We start from the raw sequence: 20,373 nt of genomic DNA, 5'->3' as shown, positions 1-20,373 counted from the left end.
GCATCATGTGAACTGACATGAGAAAGAATACACCTAAGAGAAAACTAATCATTCAAAATTAACTTTTAAGAAATACTCAACATTGTGTTAAGAAGCTCCAATTGTGTTTTCTCTCATTTTTCCAAAACTGCTCTTAAAGCCCATAGCCGAATGCAAAGGTACTAAGTACCTCCTTCTCATTCCCAGTTCAGTGGAACTCCCCACAATGCACATATTTCAGCAAAAACCCCCACTGGGAAGGGAGAGAAGGTTTAGGGCGAGGAGAAGCTATCTCTACCCCTCAACATCTTACGGGTTGCTTACAGTTTGTATAGCAAGATAGCACACATTATAGGGCATACTGTATTAGTGGTTACTTACCAAGGGGCTATTTATTTTAGCTAAAAATATAAACCTAGTGATAAAAAGAAAATTATTTTATTTTTCATGCAACATCTAGGAGAGGTTAACACCTTTCCTGGGTTCAGAGGTTATATTCCTCCAGCTTCTTTGTTTAAAACAATGAAAGCCCAGTCTAGCTAGTTGAGGCAAGAAAAGAACTTAATAAAGGCCACACAATCAGGAAACCAGGTTTAGAGGTGACCACGCCACAGATTTGCGCTGTTGAAGACAAATCAGCCACCAAACTCCAGCTTGGGCTTCTAACGGTGGAACACTGCTCCTGCTGCCTCTAGAAACTGGACTGTATTTACCAAAAACAGATTCTTCTAGGTACTTCTTCCTTTTTTTTTTGGCTGCACCGCACAGCATGTGAGATCTTTTTTTAAAATTTATTTTTGGCTATGCGCGGGCTTTCCCTAGTTGCTCTGAGCAGGGGCTAATCTTTGTTGTGGTGCGCGGGCTTCTCATTGCAGTGGCTTCTCTTGTTGCGGAGCACGGGCTCCAGGCGCACAGGCTTCAGGAGTTGTGGCACGCGGGCTCTAGAGAGCAGGCTCAGTAGTTGTGGCACACGGGCTTAGTTGCTCCGCAGCATGTGGGATCTTCCCAGACCAGGGCTCGAACCCGTGTCCCCTGCATTGGCAGGCAGATTCCTAACCACTGAGTCACCAGGGAAGCTCCCAGCATGTGGGATCTTAGTTCCCCAACCAGGGATCGAACTCATGCCCCATGCATTGGAAGCATGGAGTCAACCACTGGATCTCCAGGGAAGTCCTAGGTACTTCTGATTAGAGTCTAGAGTGAGTGCATTTGACTGGCAAAGTTTCAGGTCACTAGATTGTGCCCTCACTGAAATATAAACTTGGAAAAGCGAGTTTCTGGCCTCTCCAATGGGGAAGTGCAGATTTACAAAGGAGGGAATTCTCTCAAAGGGGAAGAGTGTTCAAAGTCACAGTGTGGCCAGAGGGAATAACAATGTGCCCTCTAATGTGGAACCTGCATTTCCTAAATCCCTGCTTCTCAAGCTTCAGTGTGCATACAGATCACCTGGAGATCTTGTTAAAATGCAAATTCTGATTCTGTGGGTCTGGGGTGGGGCCTGAGAATCTGCATTCCTAATAAGTTCCCAGGTGAGACTGGTCCATAGACCATTTTAGTAGATGAATAGATGTTACTGCATAAAATCAGAATCTATTATGCTTAACTATTCAAGAGTATTGAGCACAGTCTAATAATGGCAGCAATGATGATGACAATGAAAATATTAATAATGGTGGAAATTCTTATTTATTGAATGTTTATCACATGTCATGTACTCTCTTTAGTGCTTCTTCTATACTTTCATTTGGTTGTCAAACAATCCTGTGAGACAGACATGTTATTACTTTTCAAATGAGGACAATGAATCTCAGAGAAATAAACTGACTTAACTAAGGTCACAAGGCCAGTAGGAGGCAGGGCTGGGAATCAACCTAGGCATGTCTGATCCCAAACTCTGAGTGGCCAAGCTCTAAAATCTCAGTGCCCAGCAGTGCCTGCCATATCAATCCTCAGATGAGCACCCCTTTATGAAAACGAGGGAAATGATGGTATTAACTGAGCCTGAATTTTAATTTTGCCTCTCTTACCTTTCAGAATTTATGTTGCAGGTCTTCCTGCAGGAAGATACAGGAAAGGGTGTGGCTAAGAAAGCAAATTTAGTCTTGTTCCACCTTATAAGAAGAGGCATATATTTCTTGTAGGATAAGAAAATATATAAAATAATGTATGCATGTATATGTATGTATACATATGCATATATATACAGACATAAAAGCATGTGTTTACTTATACATATTTCTATCCCTTATATTAGAACACTGTTCTAGTATATCTAGTCTTTGAATGACACATATAAACAACTCCTCTATCTGCCCACACAAAGACAACTAAATGCTCAAAAAAACAAACAACAGCAACAAAAACCCACCCCACACAAATAGTAGTAGGTGTTTCTGGTGTGCTGCCTCTTTCAAGATTAGAATCCAGAATGTCCCTGGAAGAACACTCCCACCTGACCCCAACACTCAGCTGTGGGGTCTACTTAGGACTGGTCTCAATACAGTTCCCAGGGTATGAGCTTGATGCTTCAAAGACTAATTCGGGGGTTAGTGCGAAGGCGGTGACACAGGCTCTGTCTACTGCTAGGCATGAATCCCAGCAACACTTGGCAACCACCTCGGGGACCACGTAGGGATCAAGTATCTATAGGTGAAGCTAATACAGAGGAAGCTAAGATGAGACATGATAAGAGAGAAACTATAGACATTGTTTGAACCCTGGATAAAAGCTCATTTGAAGATGTGTCCTTCGACTATAACATAGTTAATTGTCTTTATACATTTATTTTAACTCAGATCTTCTGTTTCTGACAAGAGAAACCATTGTTTATTTGTGTCAACACAGACCAAATAACTAGAAGTAATATGCAACTTAATTTTTAAAACCTCACTGAACTCAATTTTACATGAGTAGGTTTCAAAAAGTATTCTATTAAATGCTTTAGACTACAACCATTTTTCTCTGAATGCATTGTTTCATAGAAAATATAATCAAGTAGTAAAAATTAGAAGAAAAAAGATAAAGAGATTAAAAAAACCCCAAAACTGAAAATCTAGAAATAGACCCAGTTATAAACAAAAATGTGATACATAAATCAATTCAGTGTACAATGGGAATTATTCAATAAGTGATGTTGGAACATTTGACTACCTATAAAAATAATGAAGTGAGGTTCCACCCTAAAATATACTCTGATTGTAGAGTTAAAGGTAAAAAAAGAAAGGAGACAGAAGGGGAGGCGAGGAAAAGAAAACCAAAAAATAAAACAGAAGACAATATAGGAAAATATTTATTTGATTCAAGACAGGAATTCCTAAGCAAAATGCCAAAGGCAGAAAAGATGAGAGCTAACTAGACAGATAGGTAGGTAGAGGTTGAAAGAACAGCCTTCATAAAAATTAAGAAAATCCATACCTCAAAAAATCCCATCAACAAAATTATATAGAAATTAATGGTGGACTCCCCTGGTGGCACAGTGGTTAAGAAACCACCTGCCAATGCAGGGGACACGGGTTCGAGCCCCGGTCCAGGAAGATTCCATATGCCGCGGAGCAACTAAGTCCGTGCACCACAACTACTGAGCCTGCACTCTAGAGCCCGTGCTCCGCAACAAGAGAAGCCACCGCAATAAGCCCACGCACTGCAACAAAGAGTAGCCCCGGGCTTCCCTGGTGGCGCAGTGGTTGAGAGTCTGCCTGCCAATGCAGGGGACACGGGTTCGAGCCCTGGTCTGGGAGGATCCCACATGCCGCGGAGCAGCTGGGCCCGTGAGCCACAATTACTGAGCCTGCGCGTCTGGAGCCTGTGCTCCGCAACAAGAGAGGCCGCGATAGTGAGAGGCGTGGCGCGTGCACCGCGATGAAGAGTGGCCCCCGCTTGCCACAACTAGAGAGAGCCCTCGCACAGAAACGAAGACCCGACACAGCCAAAAATAAATAAATTAATTAATTAAAAAAAAAAAAAAAAAAAAGAGTAGCCCCTGCTCGCTGCAACTAGAGAAAAAGCCCGTGCGCAGAAATAAAGAGCCAATGCAGCCCAAAAAAATAATAATAATAAATTAATTAATTAATAAAAAAATTATGGTAAAGTGGAAAAATGTATTTCCAATATACATGGATATGTATTTCCAATATATATGATAGACTATGAGTTAATATTTCTAATATATAAAGAACACGTATGAATCTATTAGAAAAAGATAAAGATGTAGATTTTCAAAAGAAAACACATATATTACAAATGTGAAAAGCAAAAGTTGATTGCTTGCTACAATAAGACTTCTGGGAAAAAAAGGTGACTAATAAAAGGGGTCCTCCTACACTGTTGGTGGGAATGTAAGTTCGTACAGCCACTATGGAAAACAGTACGGAGGTTCCTCAGGAAACTAAAAATAGAATGACCATATGATCCAGCAATCCCACTTCTGGTAATATATCCAGACAAAACTATAATTCAAAATGATACATGCACCCCTACATGCATAGCAGCACTATTCACAATAGCCAAAACATGGAAACAACCTAAATGTCCATCGACAGATGAATGGATAAAGAAGATGTGGTACATAAATACAATGGAATACTACTCAGCCATAAAAAAGAACGAAATAATGCCATTCGCAGCAACATGGATGCAACTAGAGATTATCATACTAAGTGAAGTAAGTCAGAAAGAGAAAGACAAATACCACATATCACTTATATGTGGAATCTAAAATATGGCACAAATGAACCTATCTACAAAACAGAAACAGACTCATAGACATAGAGAACAGATTTGTGGTTACCAAGGGGGAGCGGGGAGGGAAAGGGATGGACTGGGAGTTTGGGGTTGGTAGATGCAAACTATTACATTCAGAATGCATAAACAACAAGGTCCTAATGGATAGCACAGGGAACTATATTCAATATCCTGTGATAAAGCATGATGGAAAACAATATAAAAAAAGAATGTATACATGTGTATAACTGAGTCACTTTGCTGTACAGCAGACATTAGCACAACATTGTAAATCAACTATACTTCAAATAAACATGGGGGGGTTCTTGCACAAAATCATAAAAGAAGCTGTGTGTATGTATGTATATTTAAGAAATATACACATAGAAACCCAACTCATGATGCAATAAAAATTTAAATTTATGACAAATGCTCCAAATTTACATAAAAATCTCAAAAATTAACGGAATCTAAACCACTGCGAGATAGTCACTAATTCTTCTAATAATGTATGTCCTCTTTACTCGTGACTGTTTGCTAAGATTTGAGTTGAGCATTGTAATAGGGCTGACATGAAAATTAATAATTTTATCCACACATTGTTAACATTTTATAACTTTGTGAGTTTAGTTCTAAACAGAAATAAGAACGGTTTTCCAATAGGGAAACAGATTTTTTTTTGCCGCACTGTGCATCTTGTGGGATCTTCAGTCCCTGACCAGGGATTGAACCCGGGGCCACGGCAGTGAAAGCACCAAGTCCTAACCACTGGACCACCAGGGAACTGCCAGGAAATAGAATTTAAATGACATCAGTAAAACTAAACAAAATGGAACAATTTCTCTTTGTTTCTGTCTGCCTAGTCATTTGTCAAATTATTTATTTTAAAAATATTATTCAAAGATATGCAGTATTTCTACAATGATTTGATAAAGACTCAAGGTTACACAACATCCATTTTAAAAGTACCTGATGTTGCTTTTAGCTAGTTTTTTCAGAACCTTTCTTCTTTGCTTAGTCCTAAGTATGCTCTACATATTAAGTGCTTAAGGTCCATTTGTACATATTCATTCACATACATTTGGATATGCTGGATTCTAAATTTTTTTAAAAACCTATGTTTAAAATAAATTTATTCTAATATAAATAAATATGCAAATAAATAAATAAAACTTTTAGAGCACAGAACCTAGTTCGGGCTCTACAGAACAAAGGTAAATTATAAGTTAACTTTATATATCTCTCATAAAAGAAAAGTATCAATCAGATTTTTATCTGTCACATTGATGTTTCCAGTCCAAATAGTGTTTCTCTAAAGCTAATAATATCTTAGCAATATAATATCCTTCCACAGAACAATGGATCAAAACATCAGGATCATTCTTTAGGAAATTCCTATTACAGTTAGTTTGAGCCTCAATGTCTCATTTACTATACACATACTAGCGGACTAATATCCACTAGGCAGATGCAAGGAAATCTTTCAACTTGCTTTTGCAGGGATAAATTATTAGAAGGATATACAATACAAACAACAGTTTTACTAAGCTGTTTTGCTATACTGGACCACTTTGTAAAATACATTTCTGAATTCTACCCTCAAATATAAATTAAGTGAGAATGTAGAAACTGTCAGGCTGTCTCCTATTTTACAAAAAAAGGGGGGGGGGAGGGGGACAAATAAATAAACCAAATTCACAACTATTTCAGTGAAAAGGTACTACTTATATCCGATATGTATCAAGAGTTAGAGTCTTAGTACAAAGACTTTCACAAGCCTAATAAAGATAATATTGTGTCTAATGATGTGAATATTGGCCAAAGACCACGCTGTGATTAAGTGATTGAATTAAAACTAGAAAGGAAGGAAGGAAGAAGGAGAGACAGCCCAGGGAATGGGAGAGAATATTTACAAATCATATTTAATAGAAGACTTACAACCAGAATCTATAAAGAACTCTTATAGCTCACCAATAAAACGACAACATAACTAGAAAACGGGCAAAGGATCTGAATGGATTTTTCTCAAAAGAAAGATATACAAATGGCCAATAAGCACATTAAAAAATATATAGTCATTAGGGTAATACAAATCAAAACTACAGCAAGTTACTACTTCACACACCCAGCAGGATAATTTTTTCAATGGAAAATAACAAGTGTTGGTGAGCATACGGTGAAATAGGAATCTTTTAAAATTGTTGGTGAGATTGTAAAATGGTGAAGCTGATTTGGAACACTGTTTGGCAGTTCCTCAAACATAGAGTTACCATATGACCCAGTGATTCCACCTCTAGGTAGCTGCCCAAGTGAAATGAAAATATATGTCCACATAAAAACTTGTATATAAATGATATTAGCAGCATTATTTACCACAGCCAAAAAATGGAAACAACCTAAGTATCCATCAGCTGATAAAGGAAAAACAAAATGTGGTCTATCCATACAATGAAATAGAAAGGAAAATAACACTGATAGACGCTACCACATAGATTAATCTTAAAAAAATTATGCTTAAGTACAAGAAGGCCATCACAAAAGGCCACAAAATAAGAGTCTATTTATATGAAATGTGCACAACAGGCAGATCCATAGAGACAGAAAGTAGATTAGTGGTTGACTGGGGCTGGGAGGAGGGAAAGAATTACTGCTAATGGGTATGGGGTTTCTTTCTGGGGTGATGAAAATATTTTGAAATTAGATACTAGTGATGGTTAATAATAGCCCAGATTAAATAAATACTGAATGTTAGAATTATAGAACATTTAGAATGTTAGAATTACAGATAGGGGCCTCATATAATAATTTCTTTCTCCTCTCAATCCATTCCAGTTAGGTCCATGTATTCCAGAAATGCAAGTTATCTGATTATTATAAATTTTGAGAGAAAAAATAAAATACTTCTTCCAGATATATTTGTTGCTTTTAAAAAAAAACTTGTTTTAATCTGCCACACCAACTAAAATAAATAAAGTGCTAAATTGGTTCAAATAAATAATATTGAAAAAAAATCAGGTCTATTTTTATCGTATGCCTAAACCAACATCATTTTGGCTTCAAAGCAGTAACCAAGGGCTTCCCTGGTGGCGCAGTGGTTGAGAATCTGCCTGCCAATGCAGGGGACACGGGTTCAAGCCCTGGTCTGGGAAGATCCCACATGCCGCGGAGCAACTGGGCCCGTGAGCCACAACTACTGAGCCTGCGCGTCTGGAGCCTGTGCTCCGCAACAAGAGAGGCCGCGATAGTGAGAGGCCCGCGCACCTCGATGAAGAGTGGCCCCCACTTGCCGCAACTAGAGAAAGCCCTCACACAGAAACGAAGACCCAACACAGCCATAAATCAATGAAATAAATTTAAAAAAAACAAAAACAAACAGTAACCAAGAGCATTAAAAAAAACTTTCAGAAATAACTTTACTTATAAAAATTCAGCTTAAGATCAGATACAAACCTTAAATACAGCCATGCAATATCAACAGCACAATCCTACAAGCTGTCCTCTCAGCCCTGAGGTACATCGACCGGATAGATGGCCTTACTTCAGATGACTTTCCTTTACTGTATCACCTGGATGTATAATATTTCATTATTTCTATCTTTCTGAGAATAATAAAGGCCCAAATTCTAGCAAATTGAGCCAGTGGTTTTAGGAGTGCTGACGGCGCAGAATTCTCTGATGTACGTGGATGAGGGACTCTGTCACCTCACGTGCCATACCTGGTATGCACTGTGCCGTGGCCTCAGTGGTTATGGTCGGAGCAACTGGGGGCTGCTGCTGACTGGAGCTCACTTCTGGCTCTGTGTTAACTGAGGGAGAAAGGGCCACCTCACAGGAGGAGACCTGGCTGGGCAGATGGGACAGGAACTCTTCAGAAGCAACTTGCTCATCCTGTCCAGGCAGCTGCAGGGCAGACAAAGGGATGCTGATCTGTTTGTTAGGATGGGATGTGCTCACCGGCATCTGTATGGCCACCTGCTGGTTGGTGCCATGGGCACCAGTGGGTCCTCTGTTTGGTGAAGCCAAAGATACCCTAGCAGTCTTCTGGACGATTGGTCTAGACATCACAGAGGGGGATGCAGACACACCATGTGGGTCTAGCTCTGTGCTGATGGCAGATGTTACATGGGGAATCAGCTTAGCAGACCCTATACAGGAGGGACCAGCATGAGTCTGAGGCTTAGGTTTTGCCATCTGCGTCAAGGAGAGGGCTGGTCCATCTACCCCTCCGGTCAGCTCTGCATTCGCCACAATATAATAATCTTCAGGAATCTCCTGTTTGATTTTCTTAATGATCACATCACTGCTGCATTCATCAATCATCTGAGCCTGGGAGCTTGAATGGAGAGAAGATGGGACTATTCCAGGCCTTTTTCGAGCAATGCTTTGAGGCCTTTGGGTTTGGGGTTCAAAGTCACTATCCTCATCTGTAACAGAAGACTCACAAACCATGTCAAACAGAGTGTTTTCATCTTCATACTCTTCAACAGCTTCATCCAGTTCAGAGGGCTCACTGCAATAAGAGAAGTCACAAGAGTCTCTGGTCCGATTACAGTCTAGCTTTGCTTTCACTGGTCTCCCAGGGTACCTTTCAACGGGGCTAGTTTGTGTCTCAGAGGGCACTCCAATTATACTGGGACTATCAGAGTTAAAACTTCTGTTATCCTGGAAACAGACCCTTTCTTGGGAGCCAGCTCTGCAAGTAGCTGTCAGTGGCCAGTGATAAGCATGGCCCGCACTACAGCCCCACATTGCTGTCAGGTTCCCATGGGAACCTTCCGAAAGCAAATGTTTCAGGTTTGGAATGAGGCTGCAAATGGTCCCATGGCTGTGGGCCCAGCTGACCAATTTGGATAGATTCTCAGATGAGGTATGAAGGCAATCCTCCATGTTACAGGATCAGCAGTGTCTTTCCTAAAGGAAAATAATCAGAATAAGAAGCTATTATTACCCAAGATATTCCCATATCTCAATCACTTCAATTTCCTTAAACTATGATCATGTGGCATTGAAAAAATATACTTCAAAACTGTATCCAGTTAATATCACTGCATATGGGCAGAGACTGGAAGAGAATACAGGAAAAAAAGTAAAAACAATCGATGGTTTATGGCTGTGGGACTTGAGAAATTTTTTGTTAATTTCCTTTATTGTTATAATGTCTACATAAGAAAAAAAAGTGAAAGAAAAAAAAAAAGAAACAAGCAATAAAAAAGAGGTGAGCTTTTTTCATAGTACATTTTACTTCCAAAGTCACACAGAGAGAGGTTCAGTCAGCCCTGTAATAATAAAATGTGTGTATTATTTGTATTAACCAGGAGGATGAACTTCTAACTTCACCTTCTGCTACCATAAACTTCATTACTAGAGGCAGGGCCACCAAAGGCTTAGATCCATTCTAGGATGGATGTCAGAGAAGGGAAATCTGGTTTTCTGCTGGGCACCAGAAAACAAATGACACTACTGGGAGCCCAAGAAGAGAATGAGGGGCTATATCTGGGAAGTGGGGAAGAAAAGTCTTTAACAGAGATGGGAAAACAGTCCGGGAGGGGAGCCACTAGAGGCCCCTGCTGGGGTCAGGGGCACAGGCAGGCTGTAGACCAGAAGCAAGGATGGGTAGGCCGGGTGCCAGCACCCTAACCAAATCTTAGGAGTAGGCTTCCCACCTCCTTGCTGTCTGAAATTCCTGAAACATTGCCTTTATCTCACAATTTAGAGGTAAAAACATGCATCTGGTGTATTTTACCATCTGAGGTTCCTATACGCCCAAGCTGGTATACAATCAACTACCAAAGAGGAATGAATCATTCCTTATTGGGAAGAGGTCAAAAAGAATACTTGTTATGGGTCCTTGACTGGGTAAGAGTGAGGACAACATGATGAAAAAAAAAAAGTAAAGAGGCACGTGGAGTCCACATGTGATTAGAAAGGTTTAATAGGGCTCTGTCAAAAGGGACATCCTGGGAAGAACTAGGGAGGAAGGAACAAGGATCTTTTTTTCTTGAATTTTTGAATTTTATTTATTTTTTATACAGCAGGTTATTAGTTATCCTTTTTATACATATTAGTGTATATATGTCAATCCCAATCTCCCAGTTCATCACACCACCACCACCACCACCCCCCGCCACTTTCCCCCCTTGGTGTCCATACATTTGTTTTCTACATCTGTGTTTCTATTCCTGCCCTGCAAACCAGTTCATCTGTACCATTCTTCTAGAGGAACAAGGATCTTGATGTGTGTTCCCTGGTCATCTGCAGCTGTGGGTGACAAAAGGTACCTCGCTGGAAGTGGGCTCTGCACTAAGGTGCCAAGGTCCAACTGCAATGCCATGTGACCATGCAAAAGGGCGCATATGAGCCACCATTCTCTGCCCTACCTCCATGGCACACCATCAGTAGAGTTTGGTAAATTCAAATCCTTTAACATGTTTTGTAACATGTGTGATACGGCCTCTGTGATACGGCCACGGCTATAGTCAACCTCCCGACCCTCATTTTCTACTACTACTATGACCTTTTCCCATATTTCCTGTCTCCTCTCTAAACAGTTTCTCACCTCCACTGGGCCTCTAAAAACTCATTCTTTGGCTTGATATGTAGCCTTCCTCTTTCTTCACCTGGAAAACCCCTTCAAGACTGACCTCGGGACCACCTCCTGTTGAAGTCTTTCTAGATAACTCTTTCAGTCTCAGAGATTTTAGATTTTCTTCCTGTACTTCCATTATCTCAAGAAACTTGGCCTTTGCTGTACTGTTATCAACTGACATTCTTATCCATTTCCCAGACTTGACTGAGCATTACCTGAGGACAGGGACTATGATATAATTTTTCATTCATCAATGAGGACCTACTTAGGGATACAGAAGTTAATAAGATACGGTCCTGCTCTTGAGACCTTATAATCTATTGCTGGTGCTGAATAAATGAATGAAGAGTGAATGAATGAATTTATAAATGCTGGCAGCACCATCAACACTAACAAAGTAAACATATAAGATCCTCAAATAAGAAACAAGAAATTTCCTCCTATGACTTTTATTGTAATCATTCAAGGGATTAGAGGATTTTCTCCCCAGTGGTGTAACCAAAACACGGCTGTCTTGTGTATGTAGGAGAGTAATACATGAACAACCAGATTTTATGAAGCAGCACAATAAATCAAAAGGACAGGGACTAGTGTGGGAGTCAAGAACTTCAAATTTTTGTCCTGGAACTCCTGTCTGTGGCCTCAGACAAGCCACTAATTATCTCTAAGCTTAAAATGACAGGACTATAATCTTTATGTTTCCTTCGTACTCTAGCAATTTAGGAACTTACTTCATTTATATTCCTTTCATATAACTTTAAAGTAGAAATGCAGAAAAACAGAAAGACTGGGGGGGGGGTGTTGATGTTTGTTTGTTTGTGTGTTGTCTGCGCCGCACGGCTTGCGGGATCTTAGCTCCCCAACCAGCAACCGAACCTGAGCCCTCGGCAGTGAAAGCACGGAGTCCTAACCACTGGTCCACCAAGGAATTCCCTGATGTTTGTTTTTTGAGCTTTCTTAACATATCTGTTTAGTTGGTATGGCAGAGACTGCTGTTTGCCTACCCAGTATCCATTCTCTCTTATTCATTACAGAGTCCCAATCTATTGGGGCAGCAATATGCTCACCTAAAACGTATTTCCCAGCTTCCTTTGAAATGGGAAATCTCATGACACCGTTCTGGCCAATAATATGTAAACGGAAGTCACTGGGTGGGGCTTCTGCAAAAGCCCTTTGAAGCACAGACTTGTCCCAGTCTTCGCCTTTTTCCCTTTGTCCTTCCCTTTCTTCCTGCCTGGAATAAGGACATGATGGCTGGGCCTGCAGAGGCCATCTTAGGAGCATGAAATAAGGACTTAAGGATGGGAGAGAATAGCCAGAGGAGCTTGGTGACATCGTGGAGCCACTGCATCAGCTCTGAACTGCCTAAGATTCCTTGTTACTTAAGGGAAAGACAAACCCCTGATCTTGCTTAAGCCACTGTTGTTGAAGTATTTGATTACACACAGCTGAACTCAACTACTAACTGATACACAAAAAATAATACATTCACCTCTGGTTTTTGAAGCCTTAGAGCAGAATCCTTCATTTTCTTTGCACTATACTCTAGGTTTCTCAGACTGGATTCCACAAATAAATCTTGGGAGGTCTACAATTTTATGGCATAATGTTTATAATTGTTTTCATTTTTATCATAATAAAAATACAATTAATATAAGCATATTATGAATCATCTAAATCTTATATCTAAGTATCACCTTGTAATTTTAGTTCCCCTTTGCCTCTGTATCTATACTCATATTAGTGTCCATAATCAACTAAAGTGACATCACTCAACTTCCAATTTGTTGGGAAACCTGTTCATGCTGTATTCTTTTTAGCAGATATAAATACAAAACTACTCTTCTGCATTAATAATTTTCAAATGAAAAGTATTATGATTTGACATCATGAAAATGGCATATGTAATGGTGAAGCAAAACACCTCTTTAAACGTCACAGGCTAACGAGAAAAGAAATAAATGATATATGCTCATAGAAAAAATCATATACATTATGGCACAATATTTGAATGAAGTCATTGTAACAGTTCAAACTGTAAAAAATGTGGCAGAATCAAAACACAAAATTGTATAAGCCTGAGGAAGTCAAAAGTACTTACTGTCCAGGTAAAAGCTACTATACAGTAGTAAAATAGTAACTTTGCTGAAGACCCACAGCCAGAAAAAATTATAATTAAAATAAAAGGCAAAGTGGATAAAACTTTAAATTTTGTTAAAAGCTTATCCACTTAATTCTATAATAATCACCAACCTTTAAGAATCAACAGGTAGTAATCATAAGTCACTTTTATTACATTATGAAACTTACTAGCAATCTCATGAAGAGGCTCTTAAACTTTTCTTGAGTACCCTAAAATGAAAATATTTTTCCAGTATTACTATTAATATAATTCAACCAGGCAACCAATGTTAACTGGTAGCTATGAGAGCATAATTAGCTAATATTTAAGGTACTTAAATGGATTGAGTCTAAGCTGACAAGGAATAGCTATCAATATACTGCAATATATTCAAAGTTTAATACAAAACAGAATCAACCATAAGACAATCAAGGTACTTGCAAACTGCTGAGAATAAGTACAGCTAACCCTTGAACAATGTGGGTTTGAACTGCGCAGATGTACTTAAACACTGATATTTTTCAATAGTAAATACTACACAGTCAGTGGTTGGTTGAACCCTGGATACAGAGGGCCTACTATAAATTATACACGGATTAACTTGGAGTTGTTCAAGGATCAACTGTAGTTTCCAGGATCTACTAATTTCCTTCAGCAGTCTGATGATAAGCTCTATGCTGAAAAATAATGTTTCTTCTACATTTTCAAGAATAGAAAAATAACTTCAGATAGGATTTTCCCACATTTTATATGGGCAATGATTGGATTAGACACTAAGCTTTACAGAATTATCATGGGACATGTCATTAAAAATTGAACCTCAAGGAGGCCTGCCTAGCAGAGTGTAGGTTAAGTATGAGATTTGATTATCCTAAATCAGCAAACAAAGCTATAAAGTTATCATCACCACATTGTATGTTAACTTAGGCAGATATTCTATGCATTAGTATTTATATTGTTAAAGTCAAAATCAGAAACATTAAATACAGAATCAGACTTTCTACCATTAAACCTAACATTATTAGGTTTCAGAACAACATAAAACTATTATTATATCTAACATTCACTGAACAATTACTGATTGCCAGGTACTACTCTAGGACTTGACATATCAATAATCCTAATTATATCAACAATCCTAATAAATTAGGTAACTTATTATCCTCATTTTACTTGGACAAAGTAATGGTAGAGCCAAAATTTGAACTTCAGTCTTAACTCCAGAGCCCACACTGTTAATTAACATACTATACTGCCTCCAGCATTATAATAGTAGAAAGATATTGTCTCAAGTCTGGTTCTCTTATCATATTAATGTTGTTAATTTGAACTTATGGTTTTGCAGTTTTACTTTAGTTGAATTTGTATGTCTGTTTTGATTTACAGGTTTATTAGAAGTATAAGCATATATTTTATGTATAAACATATTTAAATAACATCATGATAAAAATGACTTAAAGCCAGCACTAGGTATAAAGAAGGTTCATGAAAATATTTTTCTTTCAAAAGTTTGAGAAAAACTATTTTTTAGAAAAAAAAAAAGGTATAAAAAAATTATGTCGCTTTTCCAAAGCCTGACAGTGAGCTACCAGTCAAACACCATGAATATCTAGTTGGCTTTCACCTGACTTCAGTTACAACAATTTGCCCCACAGTTCTTATAGTCTCTCTCTTTATGAGGTTCTGAACCTTTTAAAGGATTTGTTGTTGCTGTTGTTTTAATACCACTAAATCTTAATTACTGAGGCATAACAAAATGACACAAGAAGAAACAGAAAATCTGAGTAGCCATTTATCTATAAAATAAATTGAATTAAAAAAAATCTTTTCCAAAAAAAAGATTTCACTGGTAAATTTTATCACTCATCAAGGAAGAAATAATACCAAAATTATGCAAATATTTTCAAAAACTAGGAGGAAGAGGGAGCACTACCCAACTTGTTTGAGGAGGCCAGCATAACCCTTAATACCAAAACCAGACAAAGATATTACAATAAAGAAAATTATAGATCAATATTCCTAATTTGATGCAAAATCCTTTAAAAACATTAGCAAGCTGAATCCAACAATATATAAAATGGGTAATACATCATGATCAATCCCAGGAATGCAGACTTATCCCAGGAATGCAAGGTTGGCTGTTTATTCAAAAACTAATCATACTCCAATAAAAATTTATAAAAACAAAAACCAAAAACTAATCAATATAATCCAACATATTAACCATCCACTGGGGGGGGCCTATGATCAATTTCAATAGATGAAGACAAAATATTTGACAAAATTTTAAATCTATTTATGATAAAAACTCTTAGCAAACTGATAATAGTAGGAACTTCCTCAAACTGATAAAGTACATCTACAAAAAGTCTATAGCCAACATCATACTTAATATAAAAGACTGAATTGTTTCCTCCCAAGATCAGGAATAAGGCAAGAACGCGCTCCCTTGCATCATTTTTATTCAACATTGTACTAGATGTCATAGCTACTGAAATAATACAATAAATGAAAAGGAAGAAAAATTAGAACAGAAGAAGTAAAACTTGTCTATTCGTAGATGATATGGTTGTTTATGTAGAAAATTCCAGAGAATTCACAAAACAACAGCTAGAACTCATAAATAAATTCAGCAAAGTAATAGGATACAAGATTAATATTTTAAAAATCATATACCAGAAACAAAATATTAGAAAATTAAAGTTTAAAAAATTATATTCAAAGTAGTGCCAAATGTATTAAATACTTAGGAACAAATCCAAGATTTCTATACTGAAAACTACAAAACACTGCTGAGAGAAATTAAACATGACCTAAATAAACAGAGATATATACCAGATTTGTAGACTGGGAAGATTCAATATTGTTAAGTTGGTATTATTCCCAAATTGATCTATATGTTCAATGCAATTCCAATCAAAATTCTAGCAGGCTTTTTTAGTAGAAATTGACAAGTAGATTCTAAAATTTATATGGAAATATAAAGAACTTATAGAATAACTAAAGCAAAATTCTAAAGTAAGAATAAAGTAGGAGGACTCACTCTACCTGATTTCAAGACTTATAATAATTTCCAGCTACAGTAATCAAGATCGTGGACAATAATTTCCAGCTACAGTAATCAAGATCGTGGGGTACTGACAAAAGAATAGACACATATATCAATGGAACAGAGGAAGTAGCCAAAAATAGACCCACAAATATTTGGTCAATTGATTTTTGACAAAACTGTAAAGGTAAATCTTTCCGACAAACAGTGTTGGATCAATAGGATATCCATTAAAAAAAAAAAAAAATCAACCTTTAGTTACACTACATGTAAAAATTAACTCAAAATGGATCACAGACCTAAATCTGAAACTAAAAAATTCTGAGAAGAAATCACAGGAGAATATCTTTGTAACCTTGGGGTAGGCAAATGTTCCTTAGGATGCAAAAAGCACGAGCCATAAAAAATTCTGATAAATTTTACCATATCAATTGCTAATGAAATACAACTAGCTTTAGCAGGGATAGAGAAGGGATCCATTAAACTTAAACACACTCGACATTGCTACCTTCTTTCAGGAGTTCCCTGAGTAACTTTCAATGCAAAGGAAACTTGGGTATGGTCTAAAAAGCACTGATGATGTCTCAACTAACAGACCAGTGATTTAAAAACCTAGAAACAACAACAAAAATAAAACAGAACATGAAAAGCAACAGCTCTTTTAAAAAAAACAGCAATAAGGTTACTCTGTTTTTTCTTATTGAGAATGACGTAAACTTCCTATTTTATTTTCCCACCAATTAGAACTCTCAGAATCTAAGAAGTATATCATATAAACTTAATTTCTCCATATTCCCATTAAAGGATACAATTTATTATATATGTTAAATATGGAAAACTACTTAAACAATGGAGATTTTATCAAAAACAAAAAAGTCTGAAGAAAACAGTTCCAACATTAATGTGTAGAAAGGAGATACTACTTAAAAAAAACACAGTAAAGGATATGGAAAGGGTATTTATTGCTATTGAGGCCTAGAATGTGCTTTCTAAAATTTAAAATACATCTATTGTTTCAAACAAAATTTATATGTAAATTATATAAATTAGTAGACATTAAAAATGGGCTTACAAATAAAGAATTCAGAGAATATTTGCTTTTACTTTAAGATAGTGTATTTATTAATTTTCAAATGTCACAACTACCATGTAACTATTATGTAATTTTTGGAAACAGACAAATTCTAAAGATACTTTGTCCACATTATTAATAATTTAAAAAATCACAGTAAAAAATATTTTAATTCCATACCATGAATATACAACATGTATTTCATTTACATTTCAATTCAGTAAAATCTATTGAATACCTGCTATATGCTAAACACTGTGTTATGGAGTAAACTGTATCCTTCCAAAAAGATATATTTTAGTCCTAAGTCCCACTACCTCAGAATTACCTTATTTGGAAATAGGGTCATTGCAGATGTAGTCAGTTAAGTTTGGATGAGGTCATACAGAGGTAGGGTAGGTCCCTAACCCAACACGACTGGTGTCCTTAAAAGATGACAGATACACAGGGAGAAAGCCATGTGACAATGAACGCAGAGATTGGAATTATGCAGCTGCAAGCCAAGGAACACCAAAGATGGCCAGCAAACCACCAGAAAGAAGCTAGTAAGAGGAAGGAAGGATTCCCTGCAGGTTTCAAAAGGAACATGGTCCTGCCAACATCTTCATTTAGGACTTCTAGCCTCCAGAATTGTGGGACAAGAAATTTCTGTTGTTTTAAGCCACCCAGTTTGTGGTACTTTGCTAGGCAGCCCTAGGAAACTAATACACACTGTGTGAAGCATTCCGAAAAAAAAAAAGAGAAATAAAACTGGCATTCTTGACTTCAAGAAGTTTAAAGTTTAATAGTATACTATGTAAGTCAATTAATTAATAAACTATAATACAATATAAGTAAATGTTCCAGATATGGGGATAATGATTAATTCTACTTTTGGGGTGAGGAATGCAAAGGAAGTAGGATCTGCTTCCCGAAAGGGGTGAAGGCATTCTACACAAAGGCACAGTGACTTGAAACAGTATGGTGATTTTAGCCAACTATAAGGATTCAGTTATTACTGGCTTGTGACCTTTAAGACGGGAACTATGGAAGAAAGATTAAACTGAAGAATAATGCAGGGGCAAAAGCATGATGGTCTTTGTGTACCATACAAAGAGCTTGGGAGTTTACTTTGTGAAGGGCCTAAATCAGAAAACAGACATGGGCCAAACTCGTATTTTATAAAGACCATTTTTCAGATAGATTAAAAGGTGGCAAGGGGCAAAGGAGTCTAGACCAGAGTCTAGACCAGAGGCCTAAGGAATTAAAAAAGAGAGGAAGAGAGGGCAGATCTGTTAGAAGATAACAGGCAGCAATTGGTGATGAATTGCTTCTGAGGAATGAGGGTGAAAAGAGAGGCTAGAATAATTCCCAGCTTTCTATCTTGAGAGCCAGGATAGATTTGTTCTCCATCAAGATAAATATCATAAGATAAAGAGCAAACGTATAGATTAGGAGTGATGATTTGTTCAATTTCCTTTAAAAAGCAATGGACTCAGGAATCACTGATTTTAACGGCATAACATGAACAGTCTATGCAACTTACACATAAAAATCTCCCAACCTATAGACAAGTATGCCTTTCTATAAAGCCTTGTACGACTTTGCAAAACCATTTAAGGTAATTTGAAAAGTGAAAAACATTTCAGTAGACTTTCAAAGTCATTTTAATCAGGTTTCCTGGGTGAGAGTATAAAATATGTGCCTTCAGAGAGATTCACTGTTTCATGTAACTTAGTTCCCTAAGTCAAATGTAAAGTGTCACCTGCCATCTATACTTTCAACAAACATGTATTAAGCATTGTGAAGTGCTGGCTGAATCCTGGAAAGAGAAGGGTGACAAAGGCAGATAGTCTGTGTCATCACAGAGCTTACAGTCTAGGAGGACAGAGAAACAATAAAACAAATAATTTCAATCAAACATAGTAAGTGCTACAAAAGAGAAAGAACATGGTGTTACAGGAACACGAGGCAGGGGCATCTCACCTAGACTGAGATGAGTCAGGGAAAGTTACCTGCCTCTCACCCCACTAGTTTCTATGTAAGCTGAGAACCAAGGGACACATAGAAGTTAGTGAGAGGCAGGAAAAGTGTCCCGTTTGAAGGCCCAGAAAATAGAGAACATGCTATGTTTGAGAAAATGGAAGTTGTTCAGTATGGCTGAATGGAAGAACATAAGGAGGGGCCCAAAAGGAGTGAAGAATGTACAAGATGTGTCTGAAAAGGCAGGCAAGAGCCAGATCATGAAGATCTTGTAGATCGTGTAAAAAAGTTTGGGCTTTATTATAGAGATAAGAAGAAAGTATTCTATGGTTGTAAGTAAGAAAGTGACTTTAGAATCATCATTCTGATAATAGTTTGAAGAGATCTAAGTCAGAAGTAAGAATCCAGTTAGGAGACAGAATGTAATAATTGAGCTAAGATATATTGGTAACCCGCCTTGGATAGTGCAGGGATGTTAAAAGGACAATAGATTTGAAAACCAAGTTAAGAGGCAGAAGATGAAAGATTAGATATGGGAGGTGGGAGGAAGGAATAGTTTAGAGATTCTGACTTGGCCACTGAGAAAGGGTTTGGTTTATGCCATGTTACGTTGAGGTGCCTTTAAAACATCCAAAAGGACTTCCCTGGTGGCACAGTGGTTAAGAATCCACCTGCCAATGCAGGGGACACGGGTTCGAGCCCTGGTCTGAGAAGATCCCACATGCCACGAAGCAACTAAGCCCGTGCACCACACTACTGAGCCTGCGTTCTAGAGCCCACGAGCCACAAGTACTGAGCCCACGTGCCACAACCACTGAAGCCCATGCGCCTAGAGCCTGTGCTCCGCAACAAGAGAAGCCACCGCATTGAGAAGCCCGCGCACC

The 20,373-nt window shown here is 37.8% G+C and overlaps 1 protein-coding gene across 4 annotated transcripts in view; it reads right to left on the bottom strand.

Annotated features, from left to right (window-relative positions):
• KIAA1958 (KIAA1958 ortholog) overlaps positions 1-20,373 on the bottom strand; it is a 166,923-nt gene that overhangs the window by 73,329 nt on the left and 73,221 nt on the right. For 3 of the 4 annotated variants that reach the window (XM_036855988.1, XM_036855986.1, XM_036855987.1), the window contains exon 2: positions 8,415-9,609. In XM_036855988.1, the coding sequence (XP_036711883.1) occupies positions 8,415-9,585 (1,171 nt within the window). In that variant the 5' untranslated portion in view covers positions 9,586-9,609. Of the gene's footprint in view, positions 1-8,414; positions 9,610-13,594; positions 13,637-20,373 lie in introns of all 4 variants that reach the window. The other variant, XM_036855985.1, reaches the window with a different exon arrangement.

This window comes from Balaenoptera musculus, chromosome 6, assembly GCF_009873245.2.
Source record: "Balaenoptera musculus isolate JJ_BM4_2016_0621 chromosome 6, mBalMus1.pri.v3, whole genome shotgun sequence".
Classification (NCBI taxonomy): domain Eukaryota; kingdom Metazoa; phylum Chordata; class Mammalia; order Artiodactyla; family Balaenopteridae; genus Balaenoptera; species Balaenoptera musculus.
The sequence above is the reverse complement of the archived record's forward strand: the minus strand, read 5'-3'. Positions and strand labels throughout refer to the sequence as shown.